This window comes from Myotis yumanensis, unplaced genomic scaffold (assembly GCF_028538775.1).
Source record: "Myotis yumanensis isolate MYYU_CA2020_CCGP unplaced genomic scaffold, mMyoYum1.0.hap1 SCAF_6, whole genome shotgun sequence".
In the NCBI taxonomy this organism is placed as follows: domain Eukaryota; kingdom Metazoa; phylum Chordata; class Mammalia; order Chiroptera; family Vespertilionidae; genus Myotis; species Myotis yumanensis.
In genome coordinates, this window is record NW_027223757.1 from 4,880,439 (window position 1) to 4,906,645 (window position 26,207).

The following is a 26,207-nucleotide window of genomic DNA, read 5'->3' on the forward strand; positions in this document are numbered from 1 at the left end:
CTAATGCAACACCGTTCCACTCGCAGTGACTAAAATGAAATGATTCAAACACCCCGACTTTGGATGCAGCATGAGGACGTGTTCCTTTACTGACAAGAGCTCATGCACAGGTCTCCAGGTCTCATCGAGGGCCCCACCCACCTCAGTGAACCCACAGCGGCCTGCAAAGGCCCAGCTCTGTGAGGGGCCTGGTGCCAGGTCGGAAAAAGGCCAAGAATGAGCTTTCCCTAAACCTGACCCAGATTGCAGGAGTGACTGTCTGCCCTCACTGCCCATCGGGACTTTAATAAAGGCCTGCGGGCGCCGTGAAATAAAAGTGTAAGTGAGGAACAAAATTCAGTTGAATTATTTACTAGAAGCACCTTGTGATCAATAACAGCACAGTCTAGACTTTGACAAAAACAAGACAATTTCATTTTCCTTTGTATTCTTTCCCATGCTCACAGCGACGGCCAACTACTCACTAAATGTCTGTGGGACTGGACTGGATAAGAAGCAAATTGAGTTTCCACTTCTAGAGGTTAGCAGGCAATGGCCACCAATTTGTACATGTTGTAAAAAAAATAGGTATGCGTAATATAAAAGACGATTCCTAAATGCCTGCCATTCTCCCTCCAGCCATTCAGACATAGGTACCTCTGACTTTTCCTTCCCTTCTGACAAATAGTGATTTATTTGGTCCCAAGCTTGGTTGGCATGAAGAGTGAATGACAATCTGAATCTTTATGCATTTGTCTCTGATTATCCAATGAAGCCCCCGTCCCACTCCCAGTACATGTCAGCTGAGACCACCACAGAACAGTTTTATTTGTAAAGAATGTGACGCTTGTTTCTCTGAGGTTATCTGGTTAGCAGGGTAGGAGTGTCTCGATTCTTCCGTCAATTTCTTAGAAGAAATGTGACAGAGGGATCCTTTGTTTCCAGTCCAGTTTCACCTGGGAGGCCCCCACCCTTCTGTATTCTCAGCGTGAAGCACGCCCTTGGACTTGACCTGACTAATGGGTCCCGGGGTGGCCCCATGCAGGAGGACGGATGCCTGAGCCCCTGAGCCCCACAGTACCGCATGGTTCACGCTTCAGGCTTCTAGAACAGTCCCAGCACTGCACTGCAGCCCCACAGCCTGGCTGACCTAGATGCTCGGCCTTTATAGCCCTCGAAGGCTCTTTCACGAAGGGGAGGGGGCGTGGGTAGTGAGCAATCCCCCGACCTGTCACCCACGCCCTTCCCGGAGGGTCTGGACCACAGCATCTCTGCCTGACCAGGGGTCCCCACCACCCTCGGCCCTGGACAGTGCCAGCTGGTCTGCCCTGCTGGCTGGAGACCCTGTCTAACCCCACCCCCATCTTTTCTGCATCTGTACTGGATTCCTTCCATCGTTATTCCTTCCATCGTCTTGTTATTTTGGTTCCCACATTCATCTCTAAAATGCGATACAACTGGAAAGACAGCTCCTAATGCTTCTTCTACAAATTCTAGGTCTTCAACATCTTTTCTCCCAGACATTTTTCTGTGCAAAACATGTATAACCAGTGCACTACAGAATAACATCCAAGACAACCTGGAGCTGGAAATGAGGAACACAGATCAGTGAAATCAGTGAGTGGACTATCACTTTAACGGAGAAATGGAGTGTCCATGAAATAGGAACAGCACTTCTCCTCTACGAAGGTGCGCTCTATGACTGCAGTGAGGGTCCCCCTCTCCATCAGAGACAGCGGTGACAGATTCCTCCCACCGGCGCAGGCCCACAACGCCTGCAATGGCCAATCGTACGAACAGGAAGAAGCGAGTGGCTAATTCTGGAGTGAGATCCCCAGGGCACATGCAGGAAGCTGGGCTGCCTGGGAGAAGAGAGCATCAGCACAATGGTGTGGCTCAGTGGCTGAGCATCTGTGAACCAGGAGGTCGCGGTTCGATTCCTAGTCAGGGCACATGCCTGGGTTGCAGGCTCCATCCCCAGTAGGGGGCGTGCAGCTGATCAATGATTCTCTCTTATCATCGATGTTTCCAACTCTCTCTCCCCCTCCGAAATCAATAAAAATATATTAAGAAAAAAAGAGAGCATCAGAAGGTAGCCAAATGCGGTCTCGGCACACCTGGTTCAAGAGGCTGCCAAGCAGCCAGGTGCCGAGTGGAATCGCTTGCCACAGAGATGGCATTGCCTGACGGCCACTGCGTCCAGTGAGTCTCCAGTGCCGTGTGCTTCTGGAATCGCCATCAGACTCTCTGTGCCCATAACTGCCACAGTGTGCAAGCAGTTATTAAAATATTGATGGGAGAAAACCAACCACCATTCATCCTCAGGGAAGAGCAGTTGTTCACGGCATCTATCTCGGAGCGCTCAGCGGGAGGCCGTCACCCACGGTTTGTGCGTTTGGAGCTGTAATAACGCTGAAGCGTGATGAGAATCGGAAGTGCTCACTTCCATTTCTCTCAGAGTCGGAGGGAAGCCCAGCCCTGGTGACTGGTGGCTGCAGCCCTCCCCATGGCCAGATGTTTTCTCCTGAGCCAGCTCCTCCCTCGGGCTCAGCCAGGGATCGAGAAGGAGCCTCCATCAGAGGAGAAATCTCCATCCCACCTGGATTTCACACTGTCATACGGTTTCACACTCCCCAAGTTCACTGGGTGATGTTTGCAAAGCGCCACAGCAACAATTTCTACTTTAGTAACGACTCCCCAGAACCACCCTGCGCAGCCAAGTGGAAAAATGGAACCATAGGATCTGAAATGAATTGCTCAGACAGAAGAAATAAAATCCAAAATGCAATTCTTTGTCTTTCATTGCTTTAGCCTGAGTCCAATCTTTCTCTGTTGATGGGCTGTTGCCTTCCCCATATTAGAAATTCCTCCTCCCCACACACTTGAATTCCATTTCAGACCGAAGTTATTGGTTTTGCTTTCCTCCGGAGTTGGGAACGGCTGGATGTTGGGCTCTGGACGGGCCGCGGTCGTCACTGAATGGCCATCGGGGGCTCCCTGTGTGATGGATGGCTCCGAGGCAGTTCCCTCTGGTAACCCGTGTGGGCCCAGGCGGGAAAGGACCCGCAAGCCGCGTTCCTGCACACCAGGCAGCGAATGGGAGGCAGGTGGCGTGGGAGCCACCAGCTCAGAGTAATCCCCAGCCGTTCTCCGGACGGCAGCAGGGAGCTTAGAGCTCCGCCGTCCAGTACGGTGGCCCCCGCCACTGGTCGCTCTCTGACACTGAAAATGAGTCCAGTCTCAATTGGGATGTGTTGCTGGCATAAAACACACACCAGATTTTAAAGATGCAGTATGAAAAGGAGAATGTAAAATATCTCCAAACTCTAAATATTGATGACATGTTCAAACGGTAACATGGTGAAAAACTGGATAACACAATAAAACATATCGCTACAATGGATTTCATTTGTTTCCTTTTACTACTAAAATGTAGCTTCTAGGACGTTTAAAATGACACGTGTGGCTTGCATTTGTAGCTTATGATATATTTCTATTGGGTAGAGTTGGTTTAGGAAGTCAAGAACCTGGCGTAGCCTTCCTTTCTCTCCTAGTCTGTTCCTCAGGAGACGGCGACCTCTCCTTCCGAGGCCGCCCCCAGGCCCAGGCCTGCCCAGGCCTCAAGGTCACCTCCTGCCAGAGCCGGCCTCAGGGTCAGCCTCGCCCTCCCTGCTCCGATTCTTGGGGCTGGCGGCACTGACCTGTCTGCTTGGACTCTTTACCTCCAGCTTCCTCTGAAATCTGGGAAGCTATTTGACTATTCCTATACATTCCCGACATTTTTGTAAACTATAGTATTTTATTGCTTTCAGCCTTTCCCGACCACCTGGATTTCAGACCCACTCGGCGGCCCGTGGCCAGAGTTCCATCACCCCGCACGGCCTTCTCGGCCCCCTGTCCCAGCGCAGGGGTAAGAACACGGTCTTGGCAACCAGATGGATTGCTATGGTGCTGACGATGGCTCTGCCATTTACTCACATTTTCTGTTGCGATTTGTTCTTTCTGTGCCTCCGTTTCTCCTACAATTGCCAAGAGGTTGACATTAACGTCTGGGATACATGACACACTGCGGGGCACAGGGTGTGTGCCAGGGAAGGATTAGCCATGCTCACCCTCTCCTGGTTCTGCCTTCGGGCCTGAGCAGCTATTACCTGTCCGACACGGGCCAGTTCACGCATCATTACTCCTCACTCTCGTCCACGCCCCTGCCAGCCAAAGGAAGCTAACGTGGGCGCCTGAAACACCTCTCTTCTCCTATTCGTGGTCTCCCCACCCTGCCCCCAAATGCCATCCCCTTAGGCAATTCTGATCCCTATCCTCACGTCTTTTGAAATCCTGATGGAAGATTTGTTTCCTCCAGACAACTCCCTGTGACGAATCTCTCTCGATTCTCTCCTAGGCCCAGGCTCCCTCTCACAAACTCAGTTCACACTGTAGCACGGGTTCTGCCCCCCAGGGACACTGTCAGGAGATAGTTTTATTGTCACAGCTCAGGGATGGGGGTGCTAGTGACATCTAGGGGGTGTTGGGGAGGGATTTGCTACTGAACACCCTGTAAACACAGGACGTCTCCCCCACCCCCCCGCCCCCGAGAATCCTCTGGCCCAGACTGTCAATAATGCAGAGACTACACACTCTGCACTGCAGTCACCTATCCTCATCGATGTTCCTCTGTTAAAAAAAAAGCCACTGTCCATCTTGGCCATCTGCAACCCACGGAGAGAGGCCTCAGGGAAGCCGCACCTGCCTGACACCTTGATCTTGCACTTGCAGCCTCCAGAGCTGAGGGAGAATAAATGTCCGTTGTGCTGCAGGAAAAGCCCTCCGTGCTGGCCTCCAGCCAGGTTTCTTCTGATTCTGCCCCGGTACTCCAGAGGGTGCGCGTCTAAAGTAGATTGATTCCAGACAATGACTGTTTTCTAACTAAACAGCCAGCCAGGGATATTTTTCATTAAATGTCTCGGGATATGTCATCACAAGATACCAAACGGCCACACAAATGCACGGAGCACTCTGCACGTGCAGAGAGAAGCATGCAGCATCTCCTGTGGTCACCAACCAGAAGTCTCCGCCTCCAGGAGGGCTCTGCAGTTGGCCTCCGTCAACAGCAGCCGCAACGACCCAGGGAACCCGTTCGCCACGTTGTCCTCTCTGCTCTCTTCTAAGAACTTGACCTTTTTGTTTGTATTCACAGGGTTGCCATATATGACAGCAAAACCCGGTCATCTGCATCTCAGAGAAAATGTCTCTTTTTTTCTAAAACGGGAGTGGCGGCGGCGGAAGGGGCATCAAGGATCCCAAGTGGATGTGGAGTCGTTAGGGCACGGGGGGAGCAGGACACCGGGCCATGTCCCCGCGTCTGTCACAGGTCTGTCCTGAAGAAATGACAGGAAACAGTAGGGAGGAAAGACCATCCCTCCATTGCACCTCTGGTGGCAGCGCATGTTGCGAGTGGAAATGGGGTTCTTCCACGGGGTCGTGAGAGAAGCCCTTGGGGGACGAGTGCAGAGGAGGATGTGAGCAGCAGCGGCGAGACTGACGGGAGCAGAAGCAAAGGCCTGCGCCAGGTGCCTGTGGTCTCCGCCCGGACCAGGTGGCTCGGCTCCATCTCTCTGGGAAGAAGTCCAGCTTCCGGGGCCTCAGCCAGGCACCTGCGCCTGTCAGGCCCAGGGGGGACAGGGCCCAGACGCAGAGCTTCTCTGTGGCCCATTTCTCACCTGTATGCCTGCCACCAAGGCCGCTAAAGAGCACACACAAGCTTTACGAAGATGGTACCTTCTTGGGTTCGGGAAGGGGTGAGCTTTCTTTCCAATGAACCAATTTTCTTCCTAATTCTTCCTGGGCTTGTGCTGGGCCCGCCCCCATCCAACCCCTATCCTGGATCTTCCGGGGTTCTGTGTCCCTGACCCTAACTCCATGGGGTTTACATAGCGTGCAAGTGACCAGACCCTGAACTCAGCCCTGCCCAAGGGGAGACTGAGGAAGGAAGATGGCAGAACAGGCGTTCTCGCGCTACTCTCAGGAATTCTTCCTCTGCACAGCGGGGAGCAGCATCACAGGGAGCAAAAGGGCTGCCCTGCCCCGGCACCCATGTTTTAGTCGCTGGCTTGAAAAGCCTGAATTCCATGCTATTAAGGAGACCCGCACCCTCGCAGGTGGAATTTGTAATAATAATTAGATAAAAGGGTTCTGGCTCGGAGAGAATGTGTGCCATCTTTTAGACAATGCTCTGCCGACATTCCAAGCTCAGTAAGGTAGACCTGAACCGGGGGTGGATTACACAAACGAAAAGCAAACAAGGCATCAGCTCACCAGCAGGCAGAGCGGGCCTCTTCTCAGGTGCTTCCAAAATTCCCATCGAGAGTTTGACACAGGAGTGTTACCAGGGCCCAGTCAGAGGTCCTGGCCTCACTGGCGCCAGGACAGCCCGACCCTCACCCTCCCAGGTGCATCCTTGTACCTGAGCGAGTGCATACGATTTACTCCGTGTAAGATCACATGTGTCCCCCGGGTGCCCCTGTGAGGATCGTGGCTTTGGAGCAGGCCTTGACAAAACACACACAACGGCGGTTCACATTGTCTGAGCACACACGGCGGTTCCACGTTGTCTGAACACACACACACACACACACACACACACGGTGGTTCACATTGTCTGAACACACATGGTGGTTTACATTGTCTGAGCACACACGGCGGTTCACATTGTCTGAACACACACGGCGGTTCACATTGTCTGAACACACACGGCGGTTCACATTGTCTGAGCACACATGGTGGTTTCACATTGTCTGAGCACACACGGCAGTTCACATTGTCTGAGCACACAACTGTGGTTCCATGTTGTCTGAGCACACACGGCGGTTCTACGTTGTCTGAGCACACACACACACACACACACACACACGGCGGTTCACATTGTCTGAACACACATGGTGGTTTACATGGTCTGAGCACACAACTGTGGTTCCATGTTGTCTGAACACACACACACACACACACACACACAGAACGGCGGTTCACATTGTCTGAGCACACACGGCGGTTCCACATTGTCTGAGCGCACACGGTGGTTCCACATTGAACACACACAGCAGTTCCACGTTGTCTGAGCACACACGGTGGTTCCACGTTGAACACACACAGCAGTTCCACGTTGTCTGAGCACACACGGCGGTTCCACGTTGTCTGAGCACACGCACACGACAGTTCCACACTGGGAATGACAACGGCTACACCTTGGCTTTAGGGATCAGCTGTCCCCGACAGGAGGTGGAAGGAGTGTCTTACACATTCTTTGCAGGTGCACGGCACCCAAGGGCTTTGGTAACCATGGGATGCCCAACCCTCTCCCCTCTCCCCCAGGTCAAGTATGAGGCCTGGAAACCTGTGGCAGGTGCTCAATGGCAGCTACCCGGTCCTTCGCACCCAGTGGGTCTATGCACGGGGGGTTTGCTCGGCCATGATCTGTGGCGCTGGTCCCCAAGGTGAAAACATGGGACGCTCCCCTAGATGAGCCATCCAGGTACTGGATGAGCCATCCAGGTACTAGGTCACTCATCCAGGTACTGTTCTTAAGTTTCTCAAGGCATTTCCCACTTGGGGCACGGCCTCTGCATCTTAGAAAACAGACCACAGGAAGGCGATCCACCCATTCCCCGACTAACCCCTTTGAGATGCATGAAAACTTGTGGTTGTTCAACCCTCCAGAGATGCTCAACTCTGCCTCCAGACGTGTGGAACACATAAAAGGTGAAGGATCTTCAAGGGGAAACTGTGATTCTCAAAGGGTGGCCTCCAGCCCCGAGTTATTAACAACTCCTGGGAACTGTCAGAAATTCAGTGATGGGCCCCACCCCTGACCTACTGACTCAGACTCTGGAGGTGGGCCCGCAGCCCGGCTAACAGCTCCTTCAGGTGGTTCTCTGCCCGCTCAAGCCTAAGGACCGGTGGCCTCATGAAATGGCATGGAGTGTGACCCTAATAATTAACAGCACTACAGAGCCTGTTTAGGTATTTCAGATGACTCCACTGTTTATAACCTCACAATCACACTGACAGAAACCCAAAGAAGAACTTGAGAAGAGCGTAATTCCCCATTACCACGGTGAGCACCCAGTAAATACACGCTCAGTGAGCGAGGGGGTGGATGAATGTTATGAACTTCCCCTTCAAAACAAACAAACAAAATGGATGAAGTTAAAAACCATTCGCCCCAGCTTTTCTTTCAAATAGTCCAAAACAAGATAAACAGTCTCAATAACTCTGAGATTCCAAGAACTATTTAGGTCCAACTTCTTGTCCTCTAAGTCTGTGCTGCCCAGCACGGCAGCCACCAGTGCTGTGTGTCTACTGGGCACCGGAAGGTGGCTGCTCCGGATTAACGTGCCGGAGAGTGAAATACTCAGGGACAAGACAGGACCGACATAAAGAAGGTAAGAGATTTTGTAAGTATTTTTTTATACTGAATACCAGTTGAAATGATAATATTTTGCATATACTAGATTAAAATATATTATAAAATTAATTTCACCTGTTCCTTTCCATTTTTTAAATTGTCGCTGCTGGAAAATTTACAATGACACGTGCAGCTTGCATTGTGTTTCTAGTGGACATACTGATCAGTACCTCCCCGGGTGTGACTTTTTTAGTGAGGGTCCCTGGAGATTCCATCCTATTAATTTCCATTAAGTGTAAGGAGCAAGTCTCCAAACTTAAAGGAAAATAGATTTTTCAAGTGCACTCTCCAAATTTTGGTGGCATTCACCCACTTGGAGTTCTGTTTTCTGAAAGGTGTTAATCTACAGTTTCCAAACAAGCGGTCCTCACCTCCATCACCTGTGTAAGCCACACCTTTTCCTCCAGGAGCCTCAGAAGGTACATTTGGGTCCAGGACAAACGTGAGGAGTTCTTTCCTCACTCTCCATGGTGGCAAGAAGAGCCTCACTGAGGATCCCACCATGCTCCCCACGGGCGGCCCGATGCCTCCCCCGCCCTCTCTCACTTGTGCCTTCCAGCCTCTGCACTGGCCACAGCTGGGCCCCACTGCCCATGTCCACTCTGGGGACATAGCAGATGCCACTCGACTCGTGTCCTCAGGCAACGGTTCTGAGCCTCAGATCTTTTCTACGAGAAACACAAAGTACCGCTGCTCCGTCTCCCACAACTCAGACCGTGTTCCAGGGCACAGAAGGGAAGGAAGGTACAGCCCCCCAAACTGGCCATCAGTCCCCCTATAGCATTCAACGCTAAAAGGAAGAAGGAGAAATGCACTCGGAAAGCAAACCACGAGTCGGTTCCATTATAACGAAGCGTCAGAGGGTAACAATTGTGGCATAAGTTCATAAATATCACAGCCCCCAAAGCGACATCTCAACACAGCGCCATGTTCGCAGGGGGTACTGCTCCCTGGTCTGTTAAATAAAACAAAAAAGCTCTTCCCTAGAGAGCCTCAGTGGCCCACCACCTACTGCTTCTCTGACCATCTGATGCCTCCTCTGGCTCCTGTCACCTGCTCAGCCGCCCCTGCCTCCTCCCCGGCCGAGCCCCCACCTCCTCCCAGGTCCCTCTCCTTCCCCCTCAGGGAGCCCTTTGTTTCCTTTGGTTCCTGAGCTGCCTCTCCCACTGTGCCGCCCTCATAGGAAGAAAACGCCTCCCACTTCCAGGCCCCAAGAGCGGCCCATTCTGCTGATGAACCTTCTCCGGGGCTTTCTCTCCTGAAAAGCCATTCTCGCCTCCCTCCTCCTCCCACCCAGCGCCCTCTCTAGATCTCAGCCCAACATGCCCTGCCTATTCCTGGATGAAGTGCCGTATCTTTGACTTCCCTCAAAAACCTTCCTGGAAGACTGACTCACTCCTTCACTCAAAAGAGCTATTGTTTCACCCTCTTGCTTCACCTCCCAAGCTTACCAGTTAAATAATGACAGCAATATCCCCGTGAGTCATTTAAATCTCACTTATTTTGCAGCACATACCGTATACCTGTTGAATTTACATGGGTGTGCATGTAGCTCTGCATTCTAAAATTATTAACAGAATATGCCTTTCCTTCCGTTTAAGTAGCTAAACAGGCTAAGGAGCCTTCCGAAGTATTCAGATTCCTGGACTTCCATGGCCAAGCAAAGGAGGAAGAAGGATTTCTTTCTGGAATCAGAATGGTAACGCTGGGATGGACCTTTGCCCTCAGCGGGTGACTGTACATACAGTGAAATCAGGGCCCAGAGAAGGTAAAACTTTCCCCAAGGTCACACAGCAAGTGGGAGAGCCCCTGCCCATAGCCACAGTTTACTTCTAATAAAAACATATGGACTTTGAAATCGGTAAAGCACTATCCAAAGAAAATGGATTTATTGACATAGTTATTATTAATAAGCAATAATAATAAGTAATAATAATAAGTCAGCGTGGCTCAGTGGTTGAGCATTGACCTGTGAACCAGGAGGTCACGGTTTGAGTCCCGGTCAGGGCACATGCCCAGGTTGCGGGCTCAGCCTCTGGTGTGGGGTGTGCAGGGAGAAGCCAATCAATGATTCTCTCTCATCACTGATGTTTTTATCTCTCTCTCCCTCCCTCTTCCTTCCTTTCTGAGTTCAATAAAAATGTATTTTTTTAAAAAAGAATAAGATACCACTTACAGGCACTGCAGGGAGGTTGTTCCACTGAATGGGTCTGCCGTTAAAATATGACTTGAGAGCTTAAGAGGAGGGGAAACAGACGCTGACTGTGGGAGAGGAAGTCACAGGTCGGGTCATGGTCACGGTCACCGTCACCACTGAGAGGTGGGAAGGCATTAAGGCCCGGCTTCTCAGCTTTCAGGAACCACCGCTGTCTGGTTTAAAAGGCAGCTTCGGGCTCAGCTAGTGGGCCGGGCCTGCGGTTCTGCCTGTCTCCTAGGCTCCCAGGTGTGTTGATGTGGCTCTTTCCTGGACCTCGGACCTTGCTTTGAGTAACAAGGATTTAGGGTTTAGGTTTCAGAAGCAAACAAGTCCAAGGAGGGGCATAGGACCTCACGTGGAGTAGGGGCCCCAGGGCCAAGTCCGGGGGCTGTCACCGAGGAGCAAGCACAGGTGGATGTGCACCAGTCTCCCTCTGAGCCTCGCCTGCCAGTCTGTAAGCTGAAGGGCTTGTCCAGGATGCTGGCCAGGACTGCTGGGGTGTCCTGCGCCACGGAGCGCTGCGGCGGACCAGCACGCCTGGAGGCAGGAGGCCCCCTCAGCAGCTGGGAGGGTCCCCCCATCAGCAGCTGTCTCTGTGCCCCAGTGGGGAGGGTGGCCTTTGATCTCCAGTCACATGCTCCGGACCACCTGTGGCATATTCTTGAACCACATGGTCCCAATTTTCCCACCCTTTTCATGCCATTTGGTCTTTCGCTTCCCATGCTCCCTCGAGGCTGACCTTTTCCTCCCCCTTGCTACTTCATCATCCTTCCCCTTCCATGGCCTGGGGTACAGAACTGATTATAATTACAGCGCGTTTCCTTTCTTTTTAAGCAAAGCATGTCAACACTGTTCTATGCCATCATTTTGCTGATTGAACACAAACTCGTGAAAGAATGTGACACTGGTGCTGAGAGATAAAGGTTTAGAGAGAGAGAGAGAGAGAGAGATTTAGAGATAGAGAGATTCCCCTTACCTGAAATGAAGTAAGACCACTGTTTTTAGGGAGGAGTTCACCAATTCTAAAAGATTCCAATCTTTCCTATGGAATTGTGCACACGTACACATAGGTAAGTCACACCTTCAACTATGTTAGGAGAGGCACCCAGTAGATTCAGGATGGGAAGTACGGGAGCCACTAAAACGCTATGTGGAGTTAGGAACTTAGATTCCTGAGCTCAGAGCAGCCTGAGCTCGAAAGTGTGATCTCATCAGGTTAAAGGGCCCCCTTATCTAAATTTCTTTACCTGTGAGGAGCCACGCACCACCCACAGAGCCACCTGGAGGGCTGCGGAGGTGACCCTGTAAGGGCATCATGAGAAGGTGGGGCTGTGGGTGGGTGCCTCTGTCAGTATAATTCTCCACTCCGACCAGCACAGGCCCCGTCCCAACCTCACAGACGAGTGGATACGTTCAAATCAGAAACTGGCTTTGGTTCCCACACCATGGACATTCCCACACATTCGCATTTTATTGGAAGAAGTCATACAGGCCCCAGTGAACTTTCCGGGTGAAAAATGCCCATCCTTCCAAACCCTGTGGAAACACAAAATCTCCAGCTCCTTCCCTCCCTCAGAAGTAAACCTTCAAAGCCTCGTGGCATTTCCCCGAACACCGAACGCCGTAATTTGGACGGTGACATCTGGTTCCAGCTCTCCCGGCTGGGATTTGTTTTTAAAGGGACAGTGAGGCATTCTGACTTTCAGAGGCACCACCCTGCGTTTGTGCGGGAGGATGGAGGCCTCCCCTTCCCCGGCATCTGTGCACACTGCACAAAGCTAGCAATTTCCCACAAACAGGGATCTACTGTTTTTTATTCCTCGAATGCCAGCTTCTTCAAAAGCCCTTGTCTCTTCCAGAAGGTATTTCGGACACGGGGACGCCCGCTGCCCACTTTCCCTGGCTCCTTCACAAGCACCTTGGGGAACCTGATGGGGGGGACGATTCCGACATCACTGGAGAGGCCCCTGCATCGCCAGGCGGCTGTAGCTTCCCTGTACTTCTTCCTTCTCTGCCCACGGGGGCCAGGATTTGAGAACCAGGCCCTCCAGCCGCCGTGATGTGATGGGAGAGGCAGCGTATGGGACAGGAGAGTTGAGGGCTGGACGATGGAGACAGACTATAACTTACGGGCATTGGGAAGTGCCACCTGCCCCTCAGGGCCTGGCTCCCCAAGGCAACTAGATGGTGGGCAGTGCCGTGCTGTGGTTCAGGCACGGACCTGCACAAACCCCAACCCTGGCCCAGAGACCTGTGGGAAATCACGTTTCCGCCTGAGCACCGGCTTTCTCATCAATGCAGTCGGAGCGTTTACAGCGACTCAGCGTCGGCGTGCGGCGGTCCTGAGTGTTGGATGAGGCCGTCATGGGAAGAGCTTACCTGATGCCCGGCTGCCCGGCAGGGAGAAGCCCTAGATGAGAACTAGCTACTATTATTCTACCTGCTCATCGTGGACCAATAAGCCACTGCTTTACAGGACAAGCACAGGGAATGTTTCATTTTAAGGGGCGCAGCTAAACGCTTAAGCGGGTGCCTGGAAGGGACTGTCCCAAAGCTAATGAAACGGTGTCACAGTCCGTCTGGGAAGAACAGGGTGCAGAGCAGCAGGGGGGTGGGGGTGGGGGAGGCGGGGGACCCTGAACAGTGCGCTGAGCCTCACAGAATGGTCACGAGACGCTGAAGCGACCACTGCAACGAGAATTCCACAGAGGATAAGCTGCGGGCACTCTGGAGGTGAGTCGGGGATGCAGATAAGAATTGGGGAAAATGGTCAGAAAATGTCACCTTCCAAAAAGAAAACTGGCAAAAGTCAAATTAACCGCCCATGCTGCCTGCTGGCTTTTTTCACCTTTTTTTTTTTTTTTAGCATATTCAGAAGTGTGAACATCTAGTGTGCAATGCACACAGTGCTCGCAAAGCGTGTGGGAGGTCTAACCACAGATCAACCACAGGCAGCAGAATCATCACAAGGCAGAAAATAAGAACCATAAAAATTTAAAGCAACTTTATGGTGAATACTACCAGTAGAAATAACTAACAAAAAAACAAATCAATAATGGCTTAAAAAATGTACATGGTAAAAAATTAAATCACCAGGAAAATTTGACTTAGTGGATATAACAGTTCTGTAAGGAAATTCATATTGCAATGTTCGTGATATAAAAAACCAGTTATATATTTTATGTAGAGAAAGCAATTACTCTGATAAAAATAATTTTAGTAAAATAAAAATGTAAGTGGGAAAAATTGGAAATGGTTTAGCTTTGCAATAGAGAAAATTGACTAGGGTCTTAAATCGGTGTAATAGTGTTCTCGGAAAGTATCTTCTTCAACAGAAATCCATTGGTGCTGTTAAAATTGCAATTATAATATTTCTACTGTGAAACACAGAGTGAAGAGTCTTTGGGGGGCAAACTCTGGCAAGTGGAATAGGTGCTGGCACCATCCTGTCCCCGTGGAACTCCTCCCAGGCCCTGGGCTCTCTGGCCCGTGCAGACGGGGCTGCCAGCAGAGCCTGTGCTTCCCCAGCACCCAGAGCCACCGAGCCGCCTTCCTAACCCTCTCCTCCGGGGAGGTCCACTCTGAGGGCTAATTTAGGAGTCGGTGCGAGATAAACTTTAGTCTTAGAAATAGTGATTAGCTCTGTGTACTACAAGAACGCATTTTGTATGAGAATTTGACCAAAAGAGTAGGGGTGGGAAGATGAGAGAGGAAGAAGGAAGAGGAGGAAAAGAGAAGGAGGAGGGGAAAAGGAGAGGAGGGGGAGGAGAGATGAAGATGGAGGAGGATGGTGGAGGGGGAGAAGTAAGAGGGAGGGCTGGAGGAAGAAAGGGAGGACAAGAGATGGAGGAAGACAGAGACAGAGAGGAGGGACACACACACACACCGCACTGTCTGGCAGCGTGGTGTTCCAGCCCGGTAGCAAAAGGTGCCCAGTGAACAGTGTTCAGATCTGCCACAGCGCAGGTGACTTTTTAAAGTCCACCCAGCTTCCTTGGATCCGATTCCACCTCACCGAGCAGGATCACTTCTTGGTGTCGGGGTTACCTTGTCACAGGAGAGTTTCCTAAGTAACTCGCCTTGTTTTGGTCCCATTTCTGCCCATGGCTGACTTCCTGACTTTCTCTTCCTTAGGAGGGTCGGGGGCCGGGAAAGATGGTGCACGGTGCACGTGGGCGTGAGCAGAGCGAGGCCCGCTGCGGTGCTGCCTTGAGATGTCTATCTCTAATCGAAACAAAACGCTCTGACCCCAAACCAGTCGCTGAGTGCCTGGCTGTCCGAGTGAACTAAAGAAATGGAGTTTCTGAGACTCGTTTCCAAGCAGGACTCCAGGGACCCATCGAGCCCTCCCTGGGCCCCTGCTGCCCGTCTTTGCTGTCTATTTGGTGACAATGTAAGTTACCGGGAAAGTTCTTTCAGAAAAAAACTGTGTAAGGCGTTTCAGGAGACTTGTCAAGACTGAGACACACAGCCTCCTCCTCGCCAGGAGGCTGAAGACAGAGTGTTCAGATCCTCGGCAAACCTTTAACAAGTTACCCAGAGGGCTGACTTCGGGCGGGTATTATGGGCTTTTAGAAGTAGAGGTATTCTACAAATAATTAGAATTAATAACCTTAATAATAAAAAGTTTCTAAGTCTCATTTTTCGTGTTTTTAGTTAGATAGCACAAAATAAATGTGCTAAGATTCCATTGAAACATAATGTTATTTTCCACAGAAACACATGGAGGGCTCGATATAAAGTATTAGACCCCCACTACCAGCGCTGCCGTCCATTCCTACCACATTTCGGGTCGGTTTTTATGAGAATCTATATTTGTGGAAGGTGAAGAGAGAACTGGGTGGGGAAAGAGGGTAATTTCTCTTAGAAAAGTACTACCATTCTCTGAGCTAACGCGACAAGAACGCTACAGGATGTGTGGCATGGTCCCCATTTACGGATGAGAACAGGAGGTATGACGTTCAGAAGGTGCAGACCAGCCTAGGGTCACACAGCTGAGCGGGGAGCCCATCTTCCTCCTCTCTCCTTCCCCTCTCCGTCCTTTATAGCTTTGGCGGATGTGCTGTGTTATAACTTACACACCGTAATGGTGTAGTTGTGATAGTGCAGTATCCATTACAAATGTGTAGTAGAATGGTTTTAGCAAATTTATTATCACTGCAACCTAATTTTAGATCATTTTCATTACTCCAAACAGTCCTGGCATGTCTGTGTGCATCAACCCTCATCCCCCCACCCCCCCAGCCCAGGCTGTCACCAACCTGCTTTCTCTCTCTAAAGATCTGCCCTTTCTGGACATTTCATGTAAACAGAATCATATAAGCACACACATAGTCTTCCGATCTGGCCTCTTTCACTTCGCATAACGTTTTAAGGTTCACCCACGTTGTAGCTACGTGCTCATGTGATGTGGCACAGACGACGCGGTTTCTATAGGCGAGTCCTGTTCCCTGGAGGACACTGGGCCTGAGCGCCCTCCCTCCCCTCTGCCATGTCAACCTGGAAAGAACGAGGGCTGAGATGAGGAAACCTGGGTTCGAGGCTCTGGCTCGGCCACTTTCTCCCATTTAACTTCTTCCCCACAAACGTACTTGGAAGTGATCAAGTTCAATGATAGCCTTTATAAATTATTAATGTGCTAGAAATGCAAAGCCTGAAAGCATGAATTATTTGAAATCCCAAGATGCAATGACTAAGAAGGAGCTGTATTTATCCCCAGGGGAAGAAAGGGATTTTCCTCCCCCTTCTTCCCTGCCTCAGGACACAAGAAGGCTGCTTCCCACCTGACTACTCGCCATGCACTCCCACCAGCAACTCCTTTACTGCTCTCCTCCCAGGAGACAGAGACGAAGGATGGAGGCAGAAGCTCAGAGAAGGACACAGCTGTGCCTCGGGGCCTGGGGATGGTGGACCAGAGCAGATACTCTCTACTGAGGCCCAGACCCGCACCCACTGCCCTGCGGCAAGGGGATCTTTCAGCCGAGTGGGGCTGGGCCCGGCGCCCGGGCGTTGGGGGAGCAGGGAGAGGACATCTGCCCATGGTTTCTCATGCGTCACCTGACATCCACGGAGCCCTCACTGCCCTCCGCCACTCCTGTCCAATTATCACCGCACCCCCAAAGCTACAAGTTCACAAATGCACACTTCCTAGAAAAAGCTCTCATCTAATAGAAAAAAGGACTTTAAAAGTTTGTTGTGTGAGGGATTAGGATTTGTTTTAATAGCTTTCAAGTGGATTTCGGCAAACTTTTCATCATAGGATCTCATTAGGAAACTGAAGCTATTCATCTCAATACATAGATCACAAATACGTAGCTTTGCTATGCTGTAATAAAGAGATTCTTTCTGGTCCTCGGCCAGAGAAATGAGCCAGTAGTTTCAGATTTAGTTTACAGTTTAGTCTGTTTCCAGGTTTATCCGAGGGGGCCAGAGTTAGGCTACAACAGTTACAAAAGAGCACAGAGCACAGGCACCGACCGCAGACCTGCAGGACTGACGTGGACACCTGGGTTTCATGGAAAGAGCAGGAAACGGAGCTCAGTGGCGATGCTCGGTGAGGGGCACCACCAGCCGCCGCAGGGGCACCCGTCCTGTCTTACCTCTGACCACCTTCCATCCCACCTTCTACTCAGGCCATCCTGCGGACAGAATGCGTGAAGACTTCTTCGGGGACTCCGCCGCAGCTCCTCGTCCCCGTCAGCGCCCGGGCCCTCTCGCAGGGGCGCCTGTGGTTGGGCATGGGTGGGAGGGGACCGAGGCTAAGGGCAGATCTTCGGGGTTACCTATTTGCCTTTCCAGGTCGGCGGCTTCATCAGGCGTGGCTCGCGGAAGGACGCCGGGGTCACTGAAGCTGGTGCGAAGCAGGGTCCCCATCACGAAGAAGAACAGGATGCCACCAACCACGGGAATGGCAGGCGTGATTTTCACTGCGAGGTACGGGCAGCTGCCAGCAGGTGGGAAGGCGGGGGAGGGGGGAGAGAAAGGAAGATAACGTCAGTAATCAGCAGTACCCAGTCTAGATTTTCCAAGAAGCTGAAGGCTTCTTTGGAGAAGCGAAATTGATTTCCATTAAAAATTCATCTATGCTCAGCATTTACACTTGGGGAGGCCTACCACTCTCTCCTGCAGACGGTGTAACCCTCCCTCCCAGCCACAACCAGCCAGGCCCTCGGCTCCCACAGCGCCTCCCGCACAGACACTGGCGGGAGAATGGGAACAGCCCTGCTGTCGGATCAACACTGGACGTACAGACACAGCCCAGGGGTCTGTGACCTTCCTCCCATCCCTGGAGACAACAGAATGAGCTGGCCTTTCCTCACTGGGTCACACAACCTGGGGCTCAAGATGCTGAGAAATGCAGAGTCACCCTCAAAAGGCAAAAAAAGATTTTTTAATCAATATCTTTGGAGTTTATCTATTAAAAGAAGTTAATGAGCCATGGAAATGAACTTGCAACCAGTCTCCAGAAAGAATGAAAGGGGGTTCGGTGGCTGGGATATAATAACCGCCTGCTCTTCAGGAAGGATTGGAGCTACCATTGCTGAGCACGGCCAACACATTCTGGGAAGCCCTTCGCTGTCCTCCAGCCCATCACGAAGGACAGGATGCCACCAGGAATGGCAGGGGTGATTTTCACTGTGAGCTGACGTGCAGCCAGGGTGGTGGTGGCCAGGGAAAGGGGTCCTTGGACAGACTCAAGTCCAGGCCAGCAGGGCTCTGGGGGCCAGGAGCCAGGGCAACTGTGCGTACCACGCCCTGGCCCACGGTCGCTGCCCCCTGACGCCACAGAGGGCGAGAGAGGCCGAGTGAGAATTAGCTCAGTGCCTGAAGCTGAGTGAAGGACGGGGTCTGCGGGGCCGTGGTCATCTACTGTCACCATGCTCAGTGCCATCACGGGCGCCGAGGAGCACAGCACGGACACACAGTTGTAACAGCCAGAGTGAAAAACGCCTCCCAGAGGCTCCACCTCATCCGTGACTCTCTTCCAGGTACTGAAGGCGAAACGGGGGCTGGAGAAGGATGAGGAGGTGACTGGGCTCAGTCGTGGGGGTGTTGGGGACCAGCACCCCACTCCCGTGCAGTGCTTACGGGGGGCGGCGGGTAAGGTGATGGGACGGCAAGGCGATGTCCAGGCCTCAAGGACCACAGGCCATGATCCCCTTTGCCAGGGCCAGACACTGGCGAGTTAGAGGCCGGGCCTTCAGGAGGATGGGGACGTGGACATAAGGGTGGTCACTGTGCACTGCAGGCCCAAGGCCTCGCCTGAATCCCCTGCTCTGAAGAAACCCAGAGGCGTCCCAACTACTCTAAGAAGGTGGACGGGGACCCCAAACTCGACCAGGCGGGACTTCCTGCCAGGCAGGTGGCCTCCAAAAGAGCCATGTGGTTCAGAGACAAAAATATATGACATTTCTAACATCTCTTCCTCTCTCCCACACCGGCCACCTGAAACTGGGCAAAACAAACAAACAACATCATGTCACCTCATCCGGACTGCCGGTTGTGACTTCTCGTCACAGGATTCATGGGAAACCATAACAAACCACTGTCATTCCTGCTCCAATGTGGCCCACCCGAAATCCCAGATACATGGAGCCTTTTTAACATCCTCAGGGATTGTCATAGGAAAGCAAATTTGGCAGAGAGAGCAAGAAGATATAAAAAACTTGCCCTGGCTGGTTTGGCTCAGTGGATAGAGCATCGGCCTGCAGACTGAAGGGTCCCAGGTTTGATTCCAGTCAAGGGCACACTCCTGGATTTCGGGCTCGATCCCCAGTAGGGGGGCGTGCAGGAGGCAGCAGATCAATGATTCTCTCTCATCATTGATGTTTCTCTCTCTCTTTCCCCTCTCCCTTCCTCTCTGAAATCAATAAAAATATATTAAAAAAAAAAAGATATAAAGAACTTGCTGTGGGAAAATATATGTGAGAGAGTCTACCTAAAAAAATCCCCTTTGGGGAAGTCATCGCTTAAATTATGAAAAGGACTTTATAAATCCAACTAAGCCTGCTCTGCATAAAAATGGTCATTGCTGCCCTGGCTGGGTGGCTCAGTCGGCTGAAATGTCCCATACACCAAAAGATCTTGGGTTCAATCCCCGGTCAGGGCATGTACAGGAGGCAACCAACCCATGTTTCTCTCTCACATCAATGTTTCTCTCCATCTCTCTCTCCCTCTAAAATTAGTAAAAATGGGAAAGCTTCAAGTTAAATAAGGATTTAAGAAAGTGGCAAATAGCACTCGGTGTATACTCCTGGATTTGTAACGGGAATATTTTCCTGCACCTAGGAGTCCTGACAACGAGAAAGAAGATTGTAAAGGATGGCACCCCCTCTCACGTGGGCTCGTGCAGAGCTGGCATTTCAACTTGAGACACATGGAGAATAAAAGTCTGGTCAGAAAATGACCGTCTTCCCTTTAGAGACTCAAAATAAACTGACAATAAAAATCACATATATACTGCACCGAACTCCAAGTCCAACGTGGGGCTGCAGTGGGAGCAACACATGAATCTGAAACACAACTTTCTCCGTCTCCCTTTCAGACCCGCCCCTGCCCCTGCCCCTGCATGAAGGCAGGTCCAGGGCTTTCCCGGCCATGAGACGAAGGGAACTAAAAGTGCACAGTCCCAGTGAATGTGGACACTTCTAACTCGATGAGTTAAACCTCCTCCTCGCACCCATCTGGCAGGTGCATCTGGCCCTCGGTGGCTCAGGGTGGGAAGGGGGGGCTGGAAAGTGCTGATCTGAACAGCTCCATCCCACGTGGCTTTCGTATTGGGGGTCAACCAGATGTTTAAACCGCGCTCTGAGTCTGTGAGTTCTTCAGAGCCCCCAAGGGACCCAAGTGTATTGCTCTGAGGCACCATTGTCCTCCTTCTACCCAGAACCCCCCCCCCTCTCAAAAATATATTTTTATTGATTTCAAAGAGGAAGGGAGAGGGAGAGATAGAAACGTCAATGATGAGAGAGAATCACTGATCGGCTGCCTCATGCACACCCCTACTGTGGATTGAGCTGAGAACATGGGCATGTGCCCTTGACCGGAATTGAACCTGGGACCCTTCAGTCTGCAGGCTGACACTCTCTCCACTGAGCCAAACCAGTTAGGGCCCAACCTCTCTCTTTTTTAAAAAATATTTTTTTATTGATTTCAGAGAGGGAGAGAGATAGAAACATCAATGATGAGAGAGAATTATCGATCGGCTGTCTCCTGCATGCTCCCTACTGGGGATCGAGCCCGAAACCAGGGCATGTGCCCTGACCGGGAATCGAACTGTGACCTCCTAGGTCAGTGCTGGCGAACCTATGACACTCATTTGAACCTATGAACTCATTTTTTTGGTTGATTTTTCTTTGTTAAATGGCATTTAAATATATAAAATAAATATCAAAAATATAAGTCTTTGTTTTACTATGGTTGCAAAGATCAAAAAATTTCTATATGTGACACGGCACCAGAGTTAAGTTAGGGTTTTTCAAAATGCTGACACGCCGAGCTCAAAAGGTTCGCCATCACTGTCCTAGATCAATGCTCAACCACTGAGCCACTCCGGCCGGGCAACCCTCCCACATTTCTTTGCCCCCCACCCCCACCCCCCGTTCCTGTCTTGTCTAAAACCTGGTTGCACTCAATTCCTTGGCTCGGGCTTCCCTCACCGGGGCACAGCTGGAGCAGCCCCCTCAGCCCCTGCCCACCACAGGCTGCCCTCTCAGTCTGCCCACACACTGGCAGCTCTGTCCCACACGGCTCCGCTCAGAAGCCTGCAACCACCCCTTTTCCTGCCAAATCAAGTTCCAGCTCCTGGTCTGCCATCCATATCCTATTGCACACACCCGTCTCGTCCCTCCCCCTCCCCCTCCTCCTCCCCCTCCCCCTCCTCTTCCTCCTCCTTCTCCTCAGTCCCACTCCCCTTTTCTACATTCGAGGGCAGGCGGACCTCTCAGCCTTCCCAAACAGCCCCCCGCCCACCCAGCCCCATCTCAGCTCCTTAAAGCCTCCCCAACGTTCAAGTTCCTCTAAAGACGCTGTGAGAAGCTGACCTTGGCTCTCCCCAAACAGGAGTGATGGCTTCTTTGTCTGACCCTCCCTGATATGTTCGCTTGCCCCTCCCCTCCCTGTGGGACTGTGGCTCTTTGTGGACAGGCCTCCGGTGCCTGGCTGGGCTGGAAGCCCCGCAGGGCGAGACCCGCCACAATGCGCCGTGCATGGCAGGTGCCTGGTGAACACCTGTTGAACTCAATGAATGGGACCCACTGACGGACGTTTACTGGAACACGGAGAAGAGGAAAGTGAAGTCAGCCAGGCCTTGAACATCAACATGTGCCTGTGTCTGGGCTCGCTTCTCTGTCTCCCAAGCTTGCCAGGTCCCATGACTTTCTTCAAACAGCTGCAGAGGCTCTGCCTGTCCAGAGTTTACAAAGTGTGGACTCTCCTTGGTTCCCTGAGTCGGGCACGTAAATGAACACGGTCCCAGCGTTAACTTGAACCTCTAACCCCTCCACGCACTAAAGTTCTAGCAGATGAAACACCTCATGTTGGTACAACTTGGTACAAGACGAGGTGCGCTGACAGTCCCCTGTCCTATCAGCCTCCATGTGACAAAGAACCATGTCAGTTTCTCCTTGAAATTCTGGACAATGCTCTTTACAAAGGCAGCAGAATTCACGCCCCTCAGCAAACCCTGAGGCCAGAGCTACACACACCCCTTGGAGCTGCTGCTTGGAAAGGCAGGGCACGTCTGCAGTCCTTCTGGTAAAGAGGAGGCAGCAAGTGGGCCTGATCACTAGACCTCCAGAGGAGGCCAGGCCCGTGGGGGATCTCCGCCAGCCAGCCCTCAGCCACTGCGGGGTGACAGCCAGAGCACCACAAAGAGAGAAGAAAATTCCTAGCCCGAGTCCAGAGCACTCGAAATGGCTCCTTCCCATTTCTGAGCGACTGTGCTGGGAGCTCCGATCCCGAGTGGCATCTGCGAGGAGGAGCCCTCCTTCCCTGAGGCTCTGGGTTTGATACAAGATGAGGCTGCAGCTGCCACAGCTATAGACACCAAGCGGAGTCCTCTTTCCGTCTGAGGAACCGTGACCTACATACAGCCAGGGCCGCGCGGAAAAAGGCTACCAGCGTCTCAGTCTTCCTGAAGCTCAGCGGGAAAGTGGCTGGAGGGAGGGCACGGGAAGCTGAAAGCATGCATCTCATAGCAGAAAAGGAATGGGCGATGGTGGCACCAGACCAAACAAATGCTAACGGATGCACAGCCTTCGGAACGGCCCCTGCTCCCACGCACATCCCTGCGAGCTGTCTGAGTTTCGATGTGATGATTGAATGTCTATTATAAACTGTCAGCTCCCTGTGCACTAGAGGTGAAGAAGGGCTTCCTGGTAACGAGTAGGAAGTGAAGCATTGCCAAGGATGGGAAGGAGTTTTTTCAGTTCCAATGGCAATCTTCTCAAATCTCTCTCTCTCACACACACACACACACACACACACACACACACACACACACACAGTGATTTCAGAGAGGAAGGGAAAGGGAGAGAGAGAAACCTCAATGATGAGAGAGAATCATTGATTGGCTGCCTCCTGCACATCCCACACTGGGGATCGAGCCCACAACCCGGGCATGTGCCCTGACTAGGAATCGAACTGTGACCTCCTGGTTGATAGGCCAATGCTTAACCACTGAGCCATGCCTGCTGGGCATCTTCTCAAATCTTTTAGGAAAAACAATTATGTGCGCTTCGATCTTCATACATGAAGGGTGGAACTGTTTGCTGGGTGCCATATTACCGGGCACCATGCAATTAGTGTGTTTGGTCATTAACTATGACAAAATTATTTTGTCATCAGATACTGACGTCCCAGAATCAATACTGTCAGTAGTCCTGCTCTCATAGTCAGCGGCTGACTGCCTCACATGCTGGAATTTGACATAAAACTTGTTCCTTGGACAGAATCCTGGGACTAAATTAACTTCTTCAACATTTCAGATAGAAAATCTGGATTTCATTATCGGGTAGCAAGGTCTCTCTGTTTTTTTCCACAGGACATTCTTTGGGGAAAGATTAGCTTTCCTTAAAAAACAAAATCAAAACAATATTAACAAGATGTAGCAGAAACATTAAAACCAAGAGGCCTTGGGAACAAAAAGTGGAGAATCTTTTTCCATATCAAAACAATTTGAGTCATCTGTTAATATTTTGCCTGCAAATGGATGCACAGACAAAAAAAAATCCTGTTAACTGTGGCTCAGGACCCATAACTACAACATGGCCTGGGCTTGACGCTTTTGTTCTGTGGGAACTTACGCATTCGGATACTATTCTTTATACATCAAAACGAGGTCGGCAATGAAAGCTGGTACAGGAAGTGTAAGTGGCCTTGCTTCGTTGATGCTGCATCCTAGCGGGTCCCTGTGCTCCAGAAATCACAAAGTTAACCTATTATTTTAAATTTCAGGGTCTTCATTGCTATGCATTTCCATAATGAACAGTTAAGGCAAATGATCATAAAGTGAAATAATCTGAGCCAATGACTCACACGTCTGAAACAATAACAGAGTAGCTTTGTGAAGAATGAAGGTTGTAAGGGTTATAATAAAAATGATCGTTCTCCTTTGCATATGAGTCAATGTAAAAATAAATGTATTTTTCATTTATAGGCAGGGACATAAACACCATTAACTTTATGGTTTGCTTCTTAATCACATACACAGAAATGTACCATTACAGGGCAATGCTAAGTACATTCCTTGGAGACAAATCGAGGGGAAAGGAGATGCAGAAATAGCATCCACTCACAATGCCAGGATGGGGAAAAAACAAACAGACGATTTCATAAAGCCATTCCTCTACGAGACACCCCACGGCAGCACCCCGTGTTTGCAAAGCTCCTGCTCAGTAATTGCACACAATCATGAATCTACCAATGTGACATGTAAATAAACAGGGTCAGGGACCAAAGGGGGGAATGTAATAAGAGAAACCTGGAAGGAATAACTCAGACCCAGGGAGTAGGGGTGGGTGAGAGTGGAACTCCACTCATAAATCTGTAGGCTGTAAAGATGACTCACCACGTCATCAAAAGCTCCGCAGGCTCACTGTTACAACCATCTCCATCTACTTTCCTATTGGACAATTGTAGCTTCCAGGCTCACGAAGGGAAGAAGGCGAGGACCCACCCTACGGACTGGGCACAGGCCTAGGGAACCGGGTGCTCCCCTGCAGGCCTCCCCACCAGGTGCCGACGTACCACAGGGATGTCCCTGGACACAGTCCAGTCTCGCCTGAAGCCTGTCGAGCTCCTATGTGACAAAGTCAGTATCATGATTGTTAACTCGGGGGTCCCCAGACCACCCAGATAGATGCAGTTATAGACAGAGAACCTGGGAAACTATAGTTTACAAACACAGGCGTCAAATCAAAGTGTGTTCACAGCCCGATACACCCATCTACCATCAGGAATGTGCAAGGGCCTATGAGGGAAAACTAGTGTTTCAAAGTTTTTGCCAAGTGATTTTGAGTTTGACTCAAAATTCCAGGTTCTGATGGGCGTGTAAACAACGGGAGGGAAGCCAGCACTCCTCTGCCCCGACTGGCTCTTCATTACTGAGTTGTACGAGTTCCTTACCTCGTGTGGATATCAAACCCTTATCGAATGTATCATTTGCCAACAGATTCTCCCAGGCAGCACGTTGCCTTTCTGTTGTGTTGAGTTCCTTCTCTGTGCAGAAGCTTTTTAGTTCGATGTAGCCCCGTTTGTTTATTTTTTTCTTTCGTTTCTCTTGCTTGAGGGTATGTGTCCAAAAAGATATTACCCAGACTGATGTCAGATAGTTTACTTCCCCTGTCTTCTTCTGGGAGGTTTGTGGTTTCAGGCCTTCCATTTAAGTCTTTTCCCATGTTGCGTTTATTTTTGTGCATGGTGTAAGAGAGTGGTCCAGTTTTATTTTAATTTTTTTCGCATGTTATCTGTCCAGGTTTTTCAACACGAATTCTTGGAGAGACTGTCATTATTTTTACCTCCTTTGTCATAGATTAATTGCCCCTATAAGCGAGGGTTTATTTCTGAAGCGTCTATTCTGTTCCACAATCTATGTGTCTGTTTTTTTTGTGTGCCAGTACCACACTGTTTTGATTATTAGAGCTTTGTCACATAGTTTGAGATCTGGGAACATGGTGCCTCCAATTTTGTTCTTCTTTCAGGATGGCTTTGGCTATTCAGAGTCTTTTGTGGTTCCATATAAATTTTAGGATTATTTGTTCTGATTCTGAGCAGAATGACATTGGTATTTTGACAGGAATTGCACTGAATCTGTAAATGGATCATATAACTCAATAACAAAAAAAATAAGCAGTAGGTATACCAGCTAAGAGGAAAGACATCGACAAGACACAAACCCTCCCCTGTATTTACTGTGTCCAGGCCTCCATGGCTGACTGATGAGTGATAAGGCAGTCTTCTCAGACCTACTTGGACCGACTCCACTGTCAGGACAGGGGTCTCTCCAGGTTGTTCAGTCCCTGCCCTATCCCTGGTGCCCAGACACTTCCTGTGGCAGAGCAGACACTGGAGAAG

The 26,207-nt window shown here is 50.8% G+C and overlaps 1 protein-coding gene across 1 annotated transcript in view; it reads right to left on the reverse strand.

Moving 5' to 3' along the window:
• Positions 1-26,207, reverse strand: part of ZDHHC14 (zinc finger DHHC-type palmitoyltransferase 14) — a 167,048-nt gene that overhangs the window by 37,792 nt on the left and 103,049 nt on the right. Inside the window, 1 exon segment of the mRNA XM_070417412.1 lies at positions 17,417-17,577. Within this exon segment, the coding sequence (XP_070273513.1) occupies positions 17,417-17,577 (161 nt within the window).